General features: G+C 49.8%; 1 protein-coding gene across 7 annotated transcripts in view; it reads left to right on the top strand.

Moving 5' to 3' along the window:
• The window catches only part of PPP2R2B (protein phosphatase 2 regulatory subunit Bbeta), a 453,354-nt gene that overhangs the window by 404,183 nt on the left and 26,634 nt on the right, over window positions 1–22,537 (top strand). For all 7 annotated transcript variants that reach the window (XM_046000716.1, XM_046000715.1, XM_046000714.1 and 4 more), the window contains one exon: window positions 632–796. In XM_046000716.1, coding sequence (XP_045856672.1) covers window positions 632–796 — 165 coding nt within the window. The remainder of the gene's footprint in view (window positions 1–631; window positions 797–22,537) is intronic.

A 22,537-nucleotide genomic window follows, 5' to 3' on the forward strand; every position in this document is an offset into this window, starting at 1 on the left:
CTTGACAAATGGGGATCGGGAAGGGACAGGTTATCCCGATGTTCTGAGGCTTAACTGAACTAAAATACATGATCTGCTTTGCACAGCAATGGGCCTAGAGTCCGTGCTCACTAAGTAGTAGTAGCAGCCACTGCTCCTCTCACCGGTGTGCTGTTAAAGATCTCAGAGATTTCATGGGAGAGGATTCACAGTCTACTATGGACCTCAGTTATCAGCCCAGCAGTCTGGGGAAAGATGCAGGTAAACTGAATTATTTAGCTGAATGGGGCTGGCTTCGTGACCACTGTTGTCAGAGGAGAAGTGAAAGTCTTTGCAGTTCAGCACATGTTAGCGTGATAGCGTGAGCAGATAAGTCTGGTGGTCGATGGGGCATGTTCTTCCTGGGGGGAGGACGAAATATCCTAAGGGGCCAAGGAGACTGGAGTTCTAATGATGCCTCAGAGCCCTGGGCATCCCTGGGCCTCTCTGCCAAGACCAGAAAGCCCTGCCTGTGTGCTCTCAGGGTTCCTCTGGGATTCCCTGCATGTGGTAAACACTTGCAGGTTACACGAAAATCAGGCGGTGCTGCCTCTCGTCACCCCTGAGGTCCTGCCTTTTTGTCCCGGTTCTGTCCTTGACCCGCCTGTGCCAGATATCGTGGACATTAAGCCAGCCAACATGGAGGAGCTCACGGAAGTGATCACAGCGGCCGAGTTCCACCCTCATCACTGCAACAGCTTCGTGTACAGCAGCAGCAAAGGGACGATCCGGCTGTGTGACATGAGGGCGTCGGCCTTGTGTGACAGGCACAGCAAATGTGAGTAGTTCACACCGCAGATGGGGTGTGCCGGGTGGGCGGACCCCAGACCTGTGGGAGGAGGAGGGGAGAGCCTAGAGGACGCGGATCCCCGTCCCCACCTGACAGCCTCCAGCGGCCAAGTCCAGGCGTTGGCCTGACTCAGGAGCCCACTCCACATCTAATGTTTTGGTACAGGTGACCCTTCACGTTCAGTTCCACCAACATTCGCTTAAGGTTGTGGAATCCCCAGGTGAATGGGACACGAGCCTGGTCACATCACCTTGTGACCTGATCCGAATTATATTTTAACATCACTCTGGCTGCTGTGGGGAGAATGAGCTTGAGGAGTTCTCTGAAGGGAGACTAGTTTGGGGATCACTGCGACAGGCTGGTGGGGGGCAGGGGGAGGAGCGTGTCCTGGTCAGGGGCTGGTGGCTTCTGGACAGATCATCGCAGTCAAGAGGGCCTGGACTGTGTGAGAGGCTGAGAGTAGGCAGGCGATCACGAATGGCGGCTGGGGGTGTGACGAGGTTAATCACAGTCTGCTGCATATTTAAAACTTGCTATGAGGGGCGCCTGGGTGGCTCAGTGGAATAAGCCGCTGCCTTCGGCTCAGGTCATGATCTCAGGGTCCTGGGATCGAGCCCCACATCGGGCTCTCTGCTCCGCGGTGAGCCTGCTTCCTCCTCTCTCTCTGCCTGCCTCTCTGCCTACTTGTGATCTCTCTCTCTGTCAGATAAATAAATAAAATCTTTAAAAAAAAAAAAAAAAAAAAAAAAAAAAAAAAAAACAAAAAAAAAAAAAAACTTGCTATGAGAGTAGATCTTAAAAGTTCTCTTCGCCAGAAAAAGAATTTGTAACTCTCTGCAGTGAGTGACGAATGTTAACTAGGCTTATTGGTGATTATTTTGTGATGTATATATACGTCAAACCCTTACATCATATGCCTGAAACTAACACAATGTCATATTTTGGGCGTATCAATTAAAAAAAAAAAAAGAACAACAACACCCATGGGAAGGGGGTCGTGCCTTCCTGAAGAGGGTGTGGCTTTGGGAGCCAGAACTCTAGAGGTCCCAGCGGCCCTCGTGGGCACCGGGGAAGAGCTTCAGAGAAAGGGGATGGGTTAAACAAGCAGCAGCCAGACTCAAAGGTCATGTTTGTGCAGGTTTTCAAGCCACTGTTGGAGAGAAGTAGCTCCAAACTGGTGGGGACTGAGTGCTTAGAAGCCAAAGGCTCTAAGACCACTGTGAGCAGGTGAAGTGTGCTGGCACCGACAGCGAAGACTGTGGTGGACAGGGTGGTCCTGGATCTTTCTAGAAAAGAAAGTGCTCCCAGAGAAGTGCCTGCAGGCAGTGATAATCCATGTCTAGTGTCAGGCTAAGTAACGTGAAGCTGCCAAGATGCTCAGAGGGGACCAAAGCTCTTTTCATTCCCCCATCAGCTTCTGCTTTTTAGCCTCTACCGTTGGCTGTGGAGACCAGGAAATGAAGGTTTTCTTTCCCGTTGTCCCAGTTTCCAGATTCACTCCCTGACATGAGTGATAGGATGACTGAGTCAGTGTATGGCCAGGACAGGAGTGAATGTCTGTGTCATTTTCATCATTTTTCCTTGCTCTTTGGGCATGAGAAGTATCGCACAGGGGAGCTGGTGTGTAGACTGTGGTGGTGTGTAGACTGTGGTGGTGTGTAGACTATGGGTTCTGGAGCTGCACAGACCCAGGTCAAAGCCAGGCGTCACCCCTTCTGGGCTGCCTGACTATGTCCATCTGTCCCTAACCTTTCCGAGCCTGTTTTCTCATCTCCAAAACAGGTAAAACGGCAACTTCCATCGCATGAGTTTGCCGTGGGGCCTAGAGGAACGATGAACAGTTGTGTATTCTGTGCTTACAGCAGATTTCAATTCAGATCATCTACATTCCAAGTGCTCGGTAGCCACATGTGGCACATGGCTATCATGTTAGTACCCGTGTAGGACATTGCCATCACAGTGGAAGTTCTGTTGGAGAGCGCCTTTCTAGACCGTTAGCTCTTTGGACCTGTTCTGTCTTCTTCATAGCTGTGTCCCCAGCACCTAAACCAGGGCCTGGCACATGAGAGAAGATTAATAAATATGTGCTCCTGCGGGGGATGGCACTGATCTTCGAGCAGGGCTTAACTTACCTAAGCTGGTGAGAGGAAACATATTCAAGGCAGAGGGATCAGCATGGGCAAAAGTGCTGGGGCACGAAAGATCGGAACGTTTGCTGGATTGCAGGGTGAGTGAGAAGGCTGGTACATAGGGAAGGACTTGGAGAAGGAAGTGAGTTGGAGCTCGGGAGGGATGCAGGAGTCCGATCGTATGGTCGTCTCGAAGAACTTGAGTGTTTTCTCCAACCCGGTGAGCAGCCACTGGAGTAACCAAGGGAGTAACGAGATCAGGATTTCTCCCAGTCAGAGGCTGGCCTCTAAGAGGGAGAAAAGAGAGACAAGGAAACAAGTTAGGAGGATACTATCGTGTAGACAGGGATTTCTAACAACAGTACTGTTGAGTCTGGGGCGCATAGTTCTTCGGAGAAGGGTGTTGTCCTTTGTATAATGTTTAGCTTCTCTGTCCTTCTCCCCACTGGTTGTGAGTGGCCAAAGCAAGTTGGGACAACCAGAATGATCTGCTGATGTCGTGAAATACCGGGGGTTGTGGGTGGGGGAGAAAATTGCTCCTGGTTGAGAACTACATATCTAGACTAAAATCCCTTCTCAGTCCTTCAGCATGATTTTCTTGTATCCGTGATGTGTCTTCTACTGTTGAGAACTCTGAGGGGTCCACTGCAAAGCTAAGTCATCTCCTGCATTTGGTGCATGTAAAATTTGGCTCATGACCTGAGATGGACCCAGGCAACATTTCAGGCACAGTTTTAACACTCAAATGAGTGGTGGAGACAGGGGTTGGGCTGTTCCGCAGAGGTGGGACACTTGTGATAGATGTCACAAGGAAAGCAGAGGCTGAGTAGTCCTTCTGAACACACGTAGGATCTGGTTAGGTGGGAAGGGGGGACGGTGCTGGGTGGTGCAGACAGGATGGGCAAAAGGCTGAAGTTAGGAAGTTACATGGAACCTTCATATAGAATCAGGTTTGGGGGAACGAATATCAAAGAAAGAGGTAAAAGAGCGGTGATGGTTTGTATCAGGTTGGTCCTTGAAGATCAAAGTTAAATTGCGCATGACTTCATGTATTCACTCATTCATGTGTTTGTTCATTTACTCATTGAGTACGGACACCACACTCAGAGTCTGGCTCCTGAGGCAGCCAGTGCTTCTTAAGCATTTCACCCGAGTACACACAGCTTGCGGGTCTGGCCGTGAACCTGGCCGCAGAGCAGGAAGGGCCTCCAGCAGCAGTCCAACCTCTCCCGCAGGCCCTGGGTGGCCCGGCCCATCCGCACAGACAGAACAGCCGAGGCCAGAGTCCCTGGGGGAGGTGCCGACCACCACAGACCTACTCTGAAGTCTTATTTTTCTATCCTGAAATTTCACAGGAATAGTGCATTTTACTCCCATAGAATGTTGATTTTCAGTTTGATTTAATAATTACATTTCTCCTGCCACTCCCAGATTTCAAGCAAAATGGATGTGTCCAAAAGATACAGTGTACAGCCTGTGGCTTTCTGAACTGCCTGTTGCATCCCTGTATCTTCCTCCCCCTCAGATACATCCATGCAGCCCAGGTTGAGAAACACAGTCCCTAGTATGTAGAGAGTGAGTTGAGATCATTTGGCTGGAGAACAGAGTGACAGAATTTATGTTTTATGGAAGATGAACACAGTCGTGGTGGGAAGAAAGGACAATTAGAACATTTTGCATTCGTCTCAATACAAAGGCAATTCATAACCTACGTAAGGGTGGTGGCTATGGAAATCAGAAAGAAGGGAAGAGGGAAAGGAACCTTTTTTAAAAATAACCGTGGGCGACATATCAGAGTTTGGCACTCGTGGTACATGGATACTGGTTGTTCATTGTTCTCCCCTTCTAGACACCGCTCCTCTGAGGTTAAGAACGAAATCTGTTTTTTTTTTAAAGATTTTATTTATTTGTTTGACAGAGAGATCATAAGTAGGCAGAGAGGCAGGCAGAGAGAGAGGAGGAAGCAGGCTCCCTGCCAAGCAGAGAGCCTGATGCGGGGCTCGATCCCAGGACCTGAGATCATGACCTGAGCCGAAGGCAGAGGCTTAACCCACTGAGCCACCCAGGTGCCCCAAGAACTAAATCTGTTTTTACTCACATCACATTGCCAACGCCTGGCGCATAAGGAGGTGCTCAGTAACGACTTACTCAGTAAGGGCATTAACGCCTGAGGATGACTTAAACAGCGTGTGGAACAGGGACCGTTGAGAAGCCACACTGGGACACAGTGAAGAGTTGGGATTCAGTGGGGGACATGCTCTGTGTGGGGTGACGTGAACTACCTCAGGGGGCCGACCTCTCTGGTGAGTGAAGGCAGATCTGGCTGCTGGGCTGCTGACCAGAGTGGATGTGGGAGATGGCACGAGGGGCCCAGTGTCCTCATGGCCCAGTGTGGCAGACACGAGCCTGGGCTTAGGAGTCAGACTCAAACATTGAGGAGGTGGGATGAATCCTGAACCCTTAAGTGTGGGAAAAGGACAAGGCCTTAGAAGCTGCCAGAGCTGGAAAGGTTTTGAGCAGAAGCTTTGGAAACAGAACTCCACTCTGACATTCAATTACTAGGTGACCTCGGGCAAGTTATTTAATCCTTCTGAGCCCCATGTTCCTCATTTGAAAGTAGAAATCATCAAGACAGCCTCCTCGGGCTGGTGGTTCACGAGAAGTAAATGTCATCACGTGTGTGGGATGCAGGCATCTGCCAGGCACGCAAGAGGCAGGAAGGGACACATACGACCCAAATCCCCTTGTTCCAGGCCTGCAGCTGGGGCACAGCATGAAAGCCTCAACCTTTTTCCAGATATATGAAGCCTCATTAGTCATCTGTTTAAGTAGTTTTTATTGAGCACCTACTATATACATCAGGTACTTTAAGAGACTGGAGACACAATGTGAGTGAAATCATACCTGGTTTCCTCCCTCTTAGAGCTTCCTGTCTTTGTTAGTGAGAGTTCTGCAGACAAACAGAACCAATAGGTGGGGATAAGTAGGTAAGTAGGTAGATAGATTAGATAGGTAGATAGGTATCTCCTAGATACCTATGTGTGTGTGCATGTAAGAGAGAGATTAATTAGAAGTATTTGGCTCATGAAATTAGAGGCCGACAAGTCCCAAGATCCACAGTGGTATAGCAGGAGACCCACAAGTCCACAGGTGGTGTATTTCCAGTGCAAGTCCAAGGACTCAAGACCCAGGAGAGCTGATGGTATAGTTTTAGTTCAAAGGCCAGCAGGCCCGTGACCCAGGAAGAACCAGTGTTTTCAGTTCAGATGCAAAGCCAGGAATAAAGGAATGCCCCAGCTCAAAGGAGTCAGGCAGAAGAATTCCCTTTTTTTTTTTTTTAATTAACATATAATGTATTATTAGCCCCAGGGGTTCAGGTCTGTGAATCGCCAGGTTTACACACTTTACAGCACTCACCAAAGCACATACCCTCCCCAATGTCCATAACAACCCAACCATCCCCTCCCCCACCCCTCTCTCCACACCCCTCCCCCCAGCAACCCTCAGTTTGTTTTGTGAGATTAAGAGTCTCTTATGGTTTGTCTCCCTCCTGATCCCATCTTGTTTCATTTTTTTTCCTTCCCTACCCCCTAAGCTTCCCACATTGCCTCTTAAAAAGAATTCACTCTTATTTGGGGAGGGCCGTCAGCCTTTCGTTCTGTTCAGACCTTCAACTGATTGGAAGAGACCCACCCACATTAGGGAGGGTGATCTGCTTTACTGTCTTTCAATTTGAACATAGAAGCCATCCAAAAACACTTTCACAGAAATACCTAGAATAATGCTTGACCAAATATCTGGGCACCACAGGGCTCGGTCAGGTTGATACATAAAATTAAACCTTCGCATGAAGGAAGAAAGACTCATTCATCGGGGAATAACAAACAAGACATTTCAGCTATTAAAAAGTAGCATGAAAGAGAGGCCCATGATGCTAGGAGGGAATGAGACAAGGAGCGTACACCCCAGGCAGTAACTGCTGAGCTGTGACCTGACCCATGAGAAGCCCCCTGCAAAGGAACAGGGAAGGGTTATCTGGCCCATGGAAGCAGGAGGCCTGCTCAGCCACAGGCTGCTCCGTGCAGCCTGGGTCACCCAGCCCTAGAGAAGCAGAGCCCGGAGATAGTCCCCAGGGGGGCATGGGAGCTAGCTAGCAGGCCATGGGCCTGTGCCGCAGCCCTGCCTCGCCACACCCCCACCCGGACACCGACAGCCGCAGGGCTCTGAGCTGCCAGCCGCCAGCCTCCTAATCTAATTAAGAAGCGAACAAAATTCATTTTCCTGACTCGGCCAAAGTGCCGACCTTCTTCAGTGCACACCCCCTTTTGTTCAGCTGCAGCGGCGGCCCGGCTCCTGCCGGCTGGGAAAACGAGCTCAGTCTGACCTCTCGCCTGACATTTCATATTGATTTTCTCCATCCTCCTCAAACGCCAGCCGACGATGGCTCAGCCAAGGTGTGTGAACAGAATTGAGACAGTTCATCAGAGTTCAGAATGAAAAGCAACATTGGCTTTTGGAGATGAGCTCTGAGAAGGAGAGTATTTAATAACCGTCGGCGTTTAATCAAAATACCAAGGAGATCCGTGTGATCAGAGCTGCATATATTAATTTCCATATGTCCCTCACTCTGCATACTCAGCAGGGGTTGGAAGGGATGCTTCGCTCCCTCATCTCCCTATTTTCCCTTCTGGCGGTAGCGACAAGAGTTGGGTTTTCTGTTTGAGATTTTAATGCCTGAAACAATAGGGTGCGGATGGCAGCAGTCCTTGGCTGGGCTGAACCATGCTTTTCCTTCTCGATTCATGACCATTGGCAGGTGAGTGGAGAAACTGGCCAGATGGGACCAGTGACAACCTAGGAAATGAAAGAGAAATGACATCTGAACTCCTTCCCAGTACATTGCATGAATCTGGTCCCTGCCCACCTCTCTGACCTCAGCTCCCCATAGTCTAGCCACATGGGTCTTCTTCCTGAACTTCTAACACACCTCAGGACCTTTGCACAGGCTATTCCTCTGCCTGGAATGCTCTTCCAGCATGTTCCTACTTGTCTGGACTGTTCTCATTTTTTTTAGGTCTCTGGGAAAATCTGACCTCCTCAGAGAGGACTTCCCTTTTTACCTCACTTATACCCTATTTATATCTCGTTACCCTGTTTTATTTCTTTATTTTTTCATAGCATCCATCTCTAGATGTTTGCTTTTCCTTTTCTGTCCCCACAACTAGGATGTAATCTCCATGAGGGTAGGGACCGTATCTTACCAACCACTGAATTATCAATGCTTCATGTAGTGCCGGCCACTGTAGGGTTTCACCGAACATCCGTGGTAGAAAGGCAGGCGGATGGGAAAAGACCGATGAAAGAGGGTGTATTTGTTTACTAGCCTTGCTGCAGCAACGTCCCACAAACTGGGTGACTTAAACACACAGACCTAATCATCTCCAGCTCTGGCCCTAGAAGCCCTGGCACCAGAAGCCCTATGTCAGAGCGTTGACAGGGTTCACCTCTGAGTGCTGTGCGGAAAGGGTCTACTCTAGACCTGGCTTACTGATGACTGTCTTCTCCCGGTATCCGCACAGCCTCTTCGCTTGGCATGTGTCTGTGTCCAAAACTCCCTTCTTCCCAGGACACCAGTCCCATTGGATTAGGGCCCACCCTAGGGATGTCATTTGAATGTAAATTCCCTCTTTAAAGACCCTCTGCCCCAATACAGTTACGTTCTGACCTATTCGGAGTCAGGGCTTCAACATAAGAATTTGGTCAGTGAGGGACACAACACAGCGCCTAACAGAAGACAGGATTATCATCAGGAGCACGGCCCTGGGAGCCGCAATGGCAGGTGTGGGTCCCAGGCTCACTTGCTGTGATTGAGAAAAGGGGCAGGTGAAAACCTCAAATGGAAATGGAGAAAAGAGGGGGCAGGGTGTCCCTCTAGGACCTCTAGGGTGCCCCTAGAGACTGGACTTGCGAACAACCTGCGGACAGGAATGCAGCCAGGTGAAGAGAGTGGGTGTAGATGGAGACTGGCAGGCAGGAATGAGGTCAGAATCCTGAGACACGGGCACCCTGCCTGCCTTCCACATTCCCCTCAGGGCTGTATTTGCACTTCTCCGATTTGAAGTCTGTGGTAACAGGAGAGCCCCACGGGGATGCTGAGCTCCAAGAGTGGAATCCTAGGGCTCCCTCCACACACACCCTTTGACAGGACCTGTCTTAGGTACCGGGATGGGGGAGGCCATGAACAGCCCCCCTGGGTGTACCTCATCTTCATCCATTTAAGCTGCTGTGGTAGACTACAGACTGGGGGGCTTAAACACCCCACCTGTATGTCTCTCCATTCCGGAGGCTGCAAGTCCAAGATCAAGGCCCAGGCAGATTCTGTGTCCGGTGGGGACCTGCCTCCTGGTTCATAGACAGCTGTCACCGTGCTGTGTCCTCACGTGGTGGGGGGGGGAGGGAGCTCTCCAGGGACTCTGTTTTATAAAAGCACTGTTCCCATTCGTGAGGGCTCCACTCGGGACCTCATCACCTCCCCAAGGCCCCACTTACGAATCCCATCACACTGGGGATGAGGATTCAACACATGAATATAGCAGAGAGGACACACATTCAGTCCACAGCGTTCCCTGTGAGCTCGGGGCTTTCTTCCCTTCTTCCAGACTAAACTGAGCGCATGAGCTTAGACGGTGCCAGCATCGGGGAGGGAAGTCAGTCTGGTGTCCACTGTGGCCCAACTGGGTGACCCAGAACAGGTTTCTTAATCTCTCTGTGCCTCAGTTTCCTAGTCTATAAAACAGGACTGGTGGGAATGCATACCTTCTGGGTAGACCTTGTGGGGCTGCCAGGAGAGAGCACTGTGAAGCCTTAGAACAGTGCCCGGCCTGTGTGAGCCCCGTGTCAGGTAGGGTTGGGATGCTGGTGCTGCCCTGCTCCCCTTCCACATGTGTCTTTTAAGAGTGGGAACAAGAGCAGCGGCAGCAACAGCCGTCGGTGGAGTCATGTCCGGGGCCACTACCTCAGCTAACTTCTAGAACATGTTACGACACCCAGGAAGTAAGCTAAGGAGCGAGCTCATTCAGACCTCCTGACGGCCTTGTGAGGGGCATACCATCACGAGTCACATTTTACAGATGACGAAGAGGGGAGATGATATTCTGATGGCCACCAGATGTTCCTCTTGTGACAGAACACGAAAAGCTCTCCAGCGACAGAGCTGGGGTGTGACCCAGACCTGTACCCCTTAACCAAGACGCCAGAAATCACTTACTCAGCTACGATTTATTCAACACCTAGTCACGCCTGTCTTGACAGAGCTCACATGCCAGTTGGGGCGAGGGGGGACATGCCAGTGTACGAATGAATGCATTCCTGTCACCCAGTGACAAACGCTGCAGAAATAAACAGGGTTAAGGAGTCGCTGGTTGGAGGTATTTGCATACAGTGGTGGGGAAAGCCTTAGACCTGAGACTTGCATTGTCAGAAGCAGACAAACAGAGATAACATCGAAGCATGAAGGCCCTCACATGGGAACAACCTTGTGTGTTGGAAGAACAGAAGAAAGACCAGAGGATGGGAGCTGGTGGGCGGAGCCTCGGAGTGGAGGAGGAGGCAGAAAAGGCTGAGGGCCAGAGGAGGTCATATCGTAGACCAGGAGGAGCGCCTGGATTCTGTTTAGAGTGAGGTGGAAGCCAGTAGATGGTTCTGAGCAGAGAAGTGGCCAGTACTCTAGGGGGAGGCAAGGCTAGGAGCAGAGAGACTAGTGAGCAGGCTCTCCCCTCAGCTGGGACAAGAAATGATAGGGACTCTGACCAGGGCAGGGGCACACAAGGGGTAGGAAGTGCACAGAGGCAGAATCTCCTGAGGAGGCAGAGCTCCACGGAACCACTGAGAGGCCGGTGGTGGAGAGGTCTAGAAACAGAGGAACCTCAGATAACTCATGGGTTTTGGTCTGGAGCGACATAGGGCATAGTGGTGACATACAGTGGGATGAGGAGACTGAGGCAGGAGCAGGTTGATGTGGAACGACCAGGCATTGTCTTTGGGTGGCACCAGATTGAGGAGTCTCTGCCCCGCCCGTGTCGGGAGGTCTGCAACACGTGGACACCTGAGTGTGGACATCAGGAGGGAGGTGCGGGCTGAAGAGAGAATTTAGGAGTCATGAGCTGCTGGGAGGGGGTGAGTGGCTTGGGGGAGAGGGTGTCAGTGGGGAGGAGCAGACAGTCCCGGACAGAGACCTAGGGCTCAGCAACATGCACCAGAGGGACCGGGGAAGAGCGGGTGGTTTTGACAGGAGGCTGAGTACGAGCTACCAGGGAGGTAAGAGGAGAACTCAAGCTGGGGGGGAGTAGGGTAGGGAGCAGTGGGGTGTAAGCCAAGAGAGGAGAGAAGGCCAGGGTGAGGGGCCAGGCGGCTGTGGGCAACAGTGATGGGAGGCCCATCCTTCCAGGCCATACCGGTGAGTCTGCTGCATAGAGTCAAGATAGGACCCTCAACACTCCCTCATCCAGAGGAAAACAAAGCAGGCTTCCTGGCTAGGGACAGTCAGCACCAACCCTGCAGGGCACCTCCCTCTGTGGTCAGGGGGCTGGTGTGAAGGTGATCTGACTTTTTCATGTCATGGGGGAAAGATAGGACCTCTCGAAGCCATCAAGTCTGAGTTGTTCTAGTGAATGGTGTAGTCATTAGAACAGCCTGATTCTGTTGTGGATGGGATACAGTTTGATGCCCAACCTAAAAATCCAGATCTGAAATTCCATTTTCCTCCAGACGTGTGTATAGTAGAGGGGGTATGACTCTCCTGTATTTCGTTTAAGCCCATGACAACCCACGAAGACTCGTTCTGGTAACTGCTGTTTCCAGATGAGGCACAGAGAGGTGCGGACATGCGCCCCATATCACAATGAAGAAAATAACATTTGAACCCAGGTCTGTCTGCTTCCAAGAGAAGAATCAATTCTTTTCCTGGCTCTTTGGCAGGTAGCGAAGGAGTGTGACCTTTTGCTAATACCCAGAAGGATTATTTCACAGGGCTCCATTTCATATAATCCCCATCAGCTGGATCCCCCAGCCCGGTAATTTCCAACTGCAGGACTAACTCTGCGCTTGCAGAGAACATGAAATCCACTATCTCGTTCTTCACCCTCATCTACAAACGATTGCCAAGTCCCACTTCCCTAGACCACTAGATCCCTTAATAAAGCTGCGGTTCATTCCCTGGTCTCTGATGGAATGTGCCCGAAGACATCAGTGGCAATGCAGTGCAATGAATCTTAAAACCTCTGAGGTTTGACACAGCTTCCAAAAGGGGTTCACAGAATTAACAGTGTTTATTTTAGGGGCGGTGAGGTGAAAAAAACAAGGCCCTTTATTAAAATGCTTTTGCCTGATGACAGGATTACAAACACACAGACACCACCCCCTCCTGGAGAAAAGCCAGAGACTTGCTATAAGGAGTAGAATTCACTAAAACCAGCCCTCCCCTCACCCCAACCCAGTGTCTACCCCATTCAAGCTTAGCAGCCATTAACAACAGAGCAGCCAAGATCCAAGCCACAGAGTAAAAATAGAATCCCTTCCCCCTTTCCCCAACCTCATTTCCATTTTTGATTAATTTAGCCAGTTCTGTCAATTAGTCATCCTGGAGACTCCAGTTGAGTGCATTTTCCTAAGAACTAGAAGGCTTATTAATTTTGGAGGCAAGTGTCATTCATTAGCAGTTGACACCTTCCCAGGCCCTGCTCTCTCCCTCACTAGGGGCCTTAGGTGAGAAGGGAGTGTAGCCACAAGTGGCTCAGGCATGTGGCTGAAGCCCCAGAGACAAGGGATGGGAAAGGCTGGCCATGACGTTGTAAGTGGACCTGGCTGCTTTGGGCGTGGGACATCTCAAAGCCAAGTTGCCTGTCATCCTCACCTATGACAAGCTTTCACTGGCAAAGCATCCTGACCTTGAGATTCAAGAGAACCTTAGTTAAGGGATACCTGGAAGAAATGTCCCCACAAGAGAAGCCTTGGCCTGGGCAGGATAGGTCTTAGAGTAGCCTGTCTATTACTACCACAGGTGACATCAGAAAGTTCACCTCTTCTTCTGTGTATCAGTTTCCTCTGGGTGCTATAACAAATTATCACAAGTTTCATGACTAAAAACAACGTGAATATATCACCTAATTATTCTGTAGGTCAAAAGTCTGACATGGGTCCCACGGGCTAAAACCAAGGTGTTGGCAGGGCTGTGTTCTTCTGGAATCTCTAAAGGAGAGTCCGTGTCTTCGTTTTTTGAACTTCTAAGAGGCTACACCCATTCCTTGGCTTCTGGTCCCTTTATCTGAAAGTCCATGACAGTGGGACACGTCCTTTAGCATAACACATCTCTGACTTGGCTCTTCTGCCTTCCTCTTCCCTTGTAAGGTCTTCTATGAGGGTACCGCACCTGTCCAGGTAATCCAGACTAATTTTAGTTTAAGGTCAGCTGATGAGCAACCTTAATTTCATTTACAATCTTAATTCCCCCTTGTAATGAAAAGTAAAATATTCGTGAATTCTGGGGATTAGGACATGGACCTCCTTCAGGAGTCAACCCTGCCTACCGTCATCTTCACGTTTCACCAAGTAGGACTCAGTGCCCTCCATCTGACCACCTGATACTATCAGTTGAAATTCTGTTTCCATGGCCATCTGCCCCACTAAATGGTTGAAGCTCTTTATTTGTCCCTGTTGCACTTAGCCTAGTGAAGGTGTTAAGCAAATGCACATCGAACAGCTCTAGTCATGCAGTTTGATAAGTTTGCACGTGGCGTTTCTTTTTATATAAATGAAAAGGCTCACATTTTATATATATGAGAAGGTGGTTGACCTCATCTGTGTTCACCCATTTCTAGCTTTGGGAATGCACTGGCATTTGTAGGTAGGCAAAATAAAGCGCAGAGGAGTCTCTGAAATGATGATAATCAACCAGCTAGTCATTTATTTGACAAATACTGATTGTGGCTACGGTGTGCCAGGCTCTGTGTCTAGGCACCAGGAGAATACCTCCTGCCCCATGGCACCCTGTCCCAGTGGATGGATAGATGGAGAACATACACACAGGCCAGTAAGCTAAGGTGAGATCTGGTAAAAAGTGTTCCTGGAGAAGCAGTGGCAATGAATGCAGAGGCTGTGATTCTGGACTGTGCTTGCCAGGATGAGGGGTAAAGGAAGACTGGTTTTTCTGTCTGTAGTGTGGTGAGGGGAGCAGCAAGAAGGGAACTGGGGGGAGCAGGCTGGTAGCTCAGGTCACAGAGGACTCTGCTGGGAACTGATGAGAGGTCACTAGGAGATCACTAGGATTCAGGGGTCACCCCACATAATCTGCAGGCCTCATCCCCAGGGTATGCCATGCTAAGGGCTTAGGACTCGGGCAACTTGGTAGCCCTATTGGCAAGGTAAGGCATTTGCCTTTTATTTTAAGTGGAAAGAGGAAATCTAAGAAGGTTTGTGCGAAGGATTACCATGCATACTTGGGGAGCCTGGGTGGCTCAGTCGGTTAGGCATCTGCCTTCGGCTCAGGTCATGATCTCGGGGTCCTGGAATTGAGCCCCGCATCGGGCTCCCTGCTCAGTAAGGAGTCTGCTTCTCCCTCTGCCTCTCCCTCATGCTTACTTACTCACTCTCTCTCTGTCAAATAAGTAGATAAAATCTTAAAAAAAAAAAAGTACCATGTGTAGACTTATAAATATGTCACTCAGGATATGGAAAGAATGAAATGTGAGGAAGAAAAGTGGATGCTGGGAGAAGAGGCATCAAATGGTCCAGGCAAGAGAGAACAGCGGCTTAGATTTAAACTGGACTCGTGTGGGCTGTGCTTTGAGTGGAAAGTGAACTGACTTGTTTGAAACCTAGACACGGAAGGCGAGGTAAAGGGAGGAATCCAGGATGATGCCCAGCATTTTGGTCTAAGCACACGCCCAGAGGGAGGGCAGTGAATGAGCTGGCATAGACTAGTGGAAAGACCGTTTGGGAAGGAAGCTCGCAAATTCTGTGGACATAAGATTCACCTAAAAAAAGGCATAACAATTATATCAATACCTTTTATGGTTTAGCATTTTATCATTTACAGAGCCCCTTCCATTTTTTATCATACTGATCTTCACAAAACCCTGTGAGTTCAGAGTAGTTCCTCCTTTTTGTTGCAGCTTGAGGAAATGAACACCCAGAAACATTAAATCTAATACACCGACGAAAGATCGTGGGTTTATTTCTTCCTCTAATGAATACGGCCACCTTCCGTACTTGCCCAGCACTGGAGGATAGAGAAGGGAATGGGGAATCTCTCACGTGTGTAATTGACCCATGTTTAAGTATATCAGCTAATTCGAGTCCCCTGTGCTGTTCACATAATTCCATTTTGACAGCTCAGTAGGTGGCATCAACAACTGAGTTGTGAGATCTGCTGTCCACTCACGCAGCTCCCAGCCCCGTCAGTGCAGGTCCCTTTATCTGCTGAATTACGCTGAGCACCTGCCAGCCTCCCATTGTCCTCAAGCACAGCCCAGAGGCAGCAGAGGGCAGGGGAAAGCTCACCCCCACCAAGCTTATAATGATACTTTCTTCTATCTTCTGGCACGTCTTTAACCTGAACATAAAGATTTGAATAGGATTTATCTTATGGGTGGTCATCTTCAATTCTGGGGTCAACGCGTTCATCTTGAAATTTTGGTATCATTTCAAAATCCCCAAAATGTCATGAAATTGTCATTGAAGAGTTGACATAAGGGAAGACAGGATCACCCAGCTTGGGAGAAAAAGATGGTGAGATCAAACAAAGCAAGGAACCAACCGGTCAATAAATATGAGTCGGGTGTTGTGTTCAACACAGAGGGATAAGCAGCCATGGAAGAAGCAGCCCTTGGTTTGGTGGACTTACCTCCATCACATAGGAGGATATGAAACTATGGATGTTTCTTTTTTTTTTTTTAAGATTTTATTTACTTATTTGACAGAGATCACAAGTAGGCAGAGAGGCAGGCGGCGAGGGTGGGGGAGGGGGGAAGCAGGCTCCCTGCTGAGCAGAGAGCCGGATGTGGGGCTCGATCCCACTGGGATCATGACCTGAGCCGGAGGCAGAGGCTTTAACCCGCTGAGCCACCCAGGCACCCCAGCTATGGGTGTTTCTAACATAAACTTCGTTTTAATTTGAATGTGAACTCAGATTCCCAGTGTCTGAGAGCGCAACCGCTGACTACGTAGTATTTATGCTGACTATCATGTTACATGGTTAAAATGAACTGCAATGCCAGATATCCTCCGTGTATCCTGGGTATTCCTCAAAGTTCCAAATCACGGCATCTTTTAGTCCCTGTTTGCTGGGATACTTCTGTATTTGTGTCGGTGTAGAGCCACAGAAATACAGATGTGTGTTAATACAGCACACGGTTGCGCATACCCAGGGAGGTCAGGAAGGAGCAGAAGCATTCCAGCACCCTTGAACAGCACCCAACATTTCCCGCATGCTAATTCATGAACGAATGATAGGAGACTTGTTCATAAAAGAACAAACATCAGATAAAATGTAGCATGCACCTGACAATACACTAGGGCTGTGTTTCTGAAGCCAAGGATGAAAATGAAGATGTAGGGTGTTATCTTGTCCCGGTGCCTAGGAAAAGCAAATGAGCTGACCCTCAGAATTTTCTCAGTTGTAATCTTTCCTCCTAGAAGTCTTCCTGAAATATTTGTGGCCTGTATACATGCCGAGAGTACAAAATCATATATTATTTAATACTGAGGTCTAGATAATAACCCCCTTTAAGGGTCATATCGTAATGTTTTTTGATGTTCTGACTTTGGTGTCCTGATGAGAACATGAGAGCTCTGCTCTTGAAGTTCAGGGAGGGAAGGGACTGGTTCTGAATCCGGTGTCCAGAAGGAGACCGGTGGGGGGCAGTGGGAGGGAGAAGAAGAGACAGGGAGCGCGAGAGGAAGCAGTGGACCAGAACAGCCACATAGTAGCTTTCTGGTATGGAGTTCCCAGCTCTGTTGAGGTTTATGAGGGTAAATCCTAAAGGCCAGTTATAGGTATCAGTGAGGCTTGTGGTTTGGAAACCAGGTTTTAATGAGGATAGGAAGAGGATGCACACTCCTGTGGTCAGTAGCTGTGGTCCTGGTTCTGGGGTCAGACAAACCCGGTGTGGGTCTAACTTCTTGCAGTAAGCTCTGTAAGCCTCAGTGTCTCCCTCTACGCCACAGGGACAAGACTGGAGCCTGCATTATTAGACTGTTAGGAGGATTCGGTGAGATAAAGCCTGGCCCACAGAAAGCACTCAGTATTTATTAGTATTTTATTCTTTCCCCAACAATCCGTGAACTCAGAGTTAGAGACGAGAAAATGAGGGCTCAAGAAAGCAAGTAACTTCGGCAAAGTCAAAGGTCTAGTCATAGGCGGAAGCCAGATTCAGACCCAGGTCTAAAGCCCATGGCTGAAGCTGTTGAGAAAGAATACCCATCGTTGAGATACTGCCCCTGGTTGCCTCACCAGGCCAGAGGGCGTGGCGGCTGGGTAAGCCAGGTCCTGGGAGGGCAGAGGAGGGCTCAGGCACTCCTCGGGTAGAGTCTGGCTTTCCAGACATCAACAGAGCTCGGCTCCCGTGTTTCCTGAGCCCCCGCTGAGCAGGGGCCCAGAGTGTGCTGCAGGGAAGTGTGTGAGCGTCGTCTTCAGCCAAATTCCCTATGAGAACGGGATACAGACCGTCCCTCCTGTCCTCCCCCTGAGCAAGTCATTAAGCCAGAGTGCTTGCTGAGGGACACAGCCTTTATTTTCTGCAACGATGGCAAAATGCTTCCTCTCTCTGAGGTCCTGGAGGCTCTTTGGAGGGAAGGGGAGCCCATCTGGGGATGGTGTGTATAGAGCCAGTGAGGAACGAGAGAGGGCATAGCCAGCTGGTAATAAGGGGCTGTCAGTCTGGTGACTGTCCTCCACTTTGCCCCTGCAGCTCTGTGTTACTATAAAGAGATAGCTCCGTCCTGGCTAATCCCGTGATGGGTGAGAGCACAGAGCTAATGATGCCCAGATCAGACGTTTAATATTTCAACCACTCATTGCTTGTACTGGAACCCTGCCTTCTGGTGCCTGCCATTTCTGGGGTGAAGGGCTCACCCTTCCTGGTCATGGGACTAGAGGACAAACGATGTAGAATGGGGCATGGTAGTGGCCCTGAGAGCTGTAGCTGGGTTCACATTCCTGCTCTGCCCCTCCTGGCCTGCGCTAGGAGTAGGTGACTCTTGGAGCCTCATTTCTTCATCTGTAAAACAGAAATGTTGAGAGAATACAATGGAGTATCACATGCATAAAGCGCTTAGCACAGTGCCTGGCAGGTGCAAGGCTATTTCTCCGTCCACTCCAACATGGTTGCTAATACCATACCATGCACAGGAGCTCCAGGAACATTCAAGACAGGAGTCTGACTGTCTGTGGGTTAGGAACAATGTTTTCCTGTAGAAAGCAGTGCCGGGAACACAGGCATTGCCGCAGAGCCATGAGAATACAATGAAGCGATAACCAGCTGACACCAGCTCCCTCTCCTCCCCACACCTGGCCCATGTCCAGATGGACCCCCCCCCCAACTCAGCCTTGAACCCCTGACTTCACTCTGCAAGGAGATTACCATCAGCAGGGAGCCGCCCCTCTCTCCTTTCCGTGTTTCTGCCTCTCATTGCAGTGATTATGTATCTGGCCTGGGAAATGGTGACATCTTGGGAGTGCAGGTCTGGTCTCTGTGATGCCATGACAACCGGCTTCCCAGCAATCACCCCTAATAACGACCACACACTCACAGTCCCTTCCACTTGGGCTGAAGCTCCCCAGGGAACTCAAGCCTCTCTTGGAACAGCTGCACAAAGCTTCCTGCTGGGAACAAATTTTGAGAGAGAGAGAGAGAGACAGAGACAGAAATTAGGGAGACAAGAAGGCTCTAGCCTGTCATGTACAGAGTGAGCCCAGAGACCTGAGGACACTGTTGTCATGTCCCAACAGCCCAGTCGCTATAGGAACGCACACAGCGGCGGGCATGAGGACCCACCATTTGCTAGTCACCCACCTTAGAGAGAGAGGGTGTACTGGAGGGAAAGACCAAATCAGAGAGCATTAGTGAAGCCACGCCTCACTGTTAAAAGATTTCTTCATGAGACTCCCACTGCCAAGGCATCATGTACTGTGGACGGGTGCTGCCTCCCTCCCCCCGCTGTAGGCTGGAGATCATGTGCTCCGAAATCTCCAATCAACATCCTTCCAGAATGACAGTTCTCAGAAAGGCAGCAGCCCCGCTTGGCCAATAAGTGATTATTCCTCCCAAAGGAAGGACAGACAGGCCTTGATTAATATACTTATCTGGGGATGTTGGCCCCAATTCAGCCTTTAGATTGCCAAGTACGCCCTCCACAGAACACAGGTTCCTGCTTCCCCTCTCTGTAGAGCACAGAGTCCAACTGAGGCTCCTTCATGATCAGTGTCTAACCCCAGAGCCGATGAGGCTGTTGGCAGTAGGGAGTCAGGGAGAGGAGGCAGGGTAGGCATCTTTGCAGGGAAGTGGTATTGCTTTGGGAAGAATGTCCAGCACTCAGGGGATCACAAGTAGCCTCATGTTCTGCTCCATCCTCCTGGTGTCTGGCCCCCTGGCTTGTTCTCTTTGCAGCTGCTCTGTCTTGGTTCCTCTGGACCATGTCAGCCTCTGGGTGCAGCAGCAGGGCAGGGGAAGGAATGCGGGGAGGAGAGGGTGCCCAACGGTGCTGGTTCACCAGCTCCCCTAAAAGCAGCAGACTGGTCATAGCTCATGCTGTCTTACTTTCTGGACCAGCTGGAGGAGTAGCCCTGCTGAGAGGGACCAATGGGGAGACAGAGCTGCCTCGAGGCCCAGGGACATCAGAGCAGATTCCGAGAGTCTGGTTGGGCAAGAGAGCATACACACTCTGTCCCCTTCCCTTGATGGTAATATGGGGAAAGAGGCGTATTAATTTCCTCTTGCTGCTGTAACAAGTTACCACAAACATAGTAACTGTCATGATCTCAAACGATACAAAATTATCTTATAGTTCTGAAGGTCAGAAATCCAGGATGTGTGACACGGGGCTAAAATCAAGGTGCCTGCAGGGTTCTGTTCTTTTCTGGAGGCTCTGTGGGAGAAGCCATTTTTGTTGCCTCTTTCAGATTCTAGAAGCAGCCCACATACCTTGGCTCCCAGCCCCTTTACTCCAGCTTCAAAGCCAGAGGCGACTGTGGAAACTTTGTTCCACTGGGTCACTCTGCCTCTTCTTTCCCTTATGGGGCCCCTTTCCACTCCTTAAGGCACATCCAGATAACCTAGCATAATCTCCCCATTTTAAGGCCAGGTGGTTCGCAACCTTAATTCCCTTTGGCCGTCTAAGATAATCACAGATTCCAGGAATGAAGGCATAGATATCTTTGGCTTAGGGAGACTTTTCTACCAACCACAGAAGAAACAAACAACTTTTCTTTCTTTGAAAAAGAAAGTCGGGACGGGGGTCACCTGGGTGGCTCAGTTGGTTAAGCGTCTGCCTTTGGCTCAGGTCATGATCCCAGGGTCCTGGAATCAAGACCTGCATCAGGTTCTCTGCTCAGTGGAAAGCCTGCTTCTCCCTCTCCCACTCTCCCTGCTTATATTCCCTATCTCGCTATCTCTCTGCCAACAAAACAAATAAAATCTTAAAAAAAAAAAAAGATTTCAACCACGGGTCCCCTCTTTGTTGAAGACAGAACCAAAGCACACAGGGTCCTCGCCTCTCTCGCTCACTTTCATGACCCCCACGCCTGTCCACACGCCTTAAGCGCATGTGGGTTGAAGACTGTGCAACGTTGGTGTTGGTTGATGCTGACCGTGGCCAGCCGCTTCAGTAGGCATTCTATCTGCTTTTCTACCTCTGCTTCTTAAAATGATATCTGCATTTTAAAGATAAGGAATCTGAATCTCAGAAAGCTATGGAAACTTGAAAAAAATCATCCGGCCTGTAAGGGGCGGGCCACAGATTCTAGCCCAAGCGTATCTGCCGGTACCCACCTCGCACATGCCCTGGAGGAAAGCACGTTTGCCGTCACTAAGCCACAGTCTCATCCTCCATGCTTTCCACGGATGTCTCTGTGCCAACAGCTGTCCTCCGATCCCACTGTCCCCCTGAAATGGGCTGATTCCTGCTGACTGCCCTGTCTAGCATAGGCACCCTGACCATCCCCCGACCATCGACATCAGGGGTCCGCAATCTAGGGTCTCCAGGCTAAATCTGGCCCACCAGCTGTTTTTGCACAACTCTCGTGAAGAATGAGGGTTTGGCATTTTGAAATGGTTGAACGAAGAGGAACCATACTGTCTCATGACCTGTAAAAATTACACGAAACTGAAATTTGGTGTCCACGAGGAGCACTTGATAGGAATATATGGCCATCTGTTTACAGATAATCTGCGCTGCTTTCACACTATGATAGCTGTGACAGAGACTGAATGGCCCTTAAAGCCTAAAATTCTTGCTACATGCTCTTTACCTGGAAGGTTTGCTGGCCTCTGATCTATCTAGTGCTTATTGATCCCTCAAGCTTCAGCCTGTAACCAAGCCTTCCCCGATCCCATCAGCTAGATCAGACCCCACCCGCCTGTCATGTCTCCTAAGACATATAAGACATATTCCTTATGTCTCCTCCCTCTGAGTTGTAGTCAATTTCTTTTGTCTGAAGAAAAGGGGGGGAGGGTTGACTCACTATTTCTTAACGTTGAATGATTGTTTATTAGAAGATCTGTTGGTAAAGTATATCCTATATGCTGACCTATTCTGCAAAGTTATAGAAAAGTCAGGGACCAGCATAATCCCTTCTAGATGTATCGCTTACTCTCCATGATGCTGTGCGTTGGGTTCCAGCGGTACTCACTGCTGAACACTTATTTGTAGAACTAATGAAGGGCTGTATGAAGAGCAAATCACTAAGGTTGAGTCACTGGGCGTCACTCTTTCTCAACACAAAATCCTGAGACTTAATCTGATCTCAGTCTCTGTGACCTCAGACCTCTGCCATTCTGCAGCCCGTGTCTGGGGATGGTGCCTTGAGGCCCGTGGTAGTATATTCCCACTAATTCATTCTGAAGCTTCTCTCACTGTCCTCAGCTGGAGGAAGGCCAGCATGATCAGTCCGTGGGAGTTCTTACCCTCCCTGGGAAAATCACTGGCCATTTCTCTCATTGGGCAGAATGACTGGATGTGGCTTCTGGGTAGGACAGATGACTGGCTGCATCTTGGTCGTCGGGCCTTTTCTCTCCAGGGGCAAGACTGTTGCCCGCATCTCTCTGAAGGAAAATTGCCATCTGCCCCCCTCTCTAGTTGTGTCCCCACCACAGGGAGGTAGTCAGCCATGTCTCCACCAGAAAAGCCTGCCAGCTGTCCTTCTCTGGAAAAGATGCGTCAGCGCAAGTGAGCCCTTTAAAACCCCATGCGTGATTCTGAGTCTGTGCCTCTGTCATCATGAACCCACCTTCACATCTGCCTGCCTTCTCTCCTTTATGCTGCCTCTCCTCTGCCTGAGTCACCCAAGCCAGGGCGGCAGTGACATCGCGTGCCAGCCAGCCACCACCAC

Source organism: Meles meles, chromosome 3, assembly GCF_922984935.1.
Source record: "Meles meles chromosome 3, mMelMel3.1 paternal haplotype, whole genome shotgun sequence".
Classification (NCBI taxonomy): domain Eukaryota; kingdom Metazoa; phylum Chordata; class Mammalia; order Carnivora; family Mustelidae; genus Meles; species Meles meles.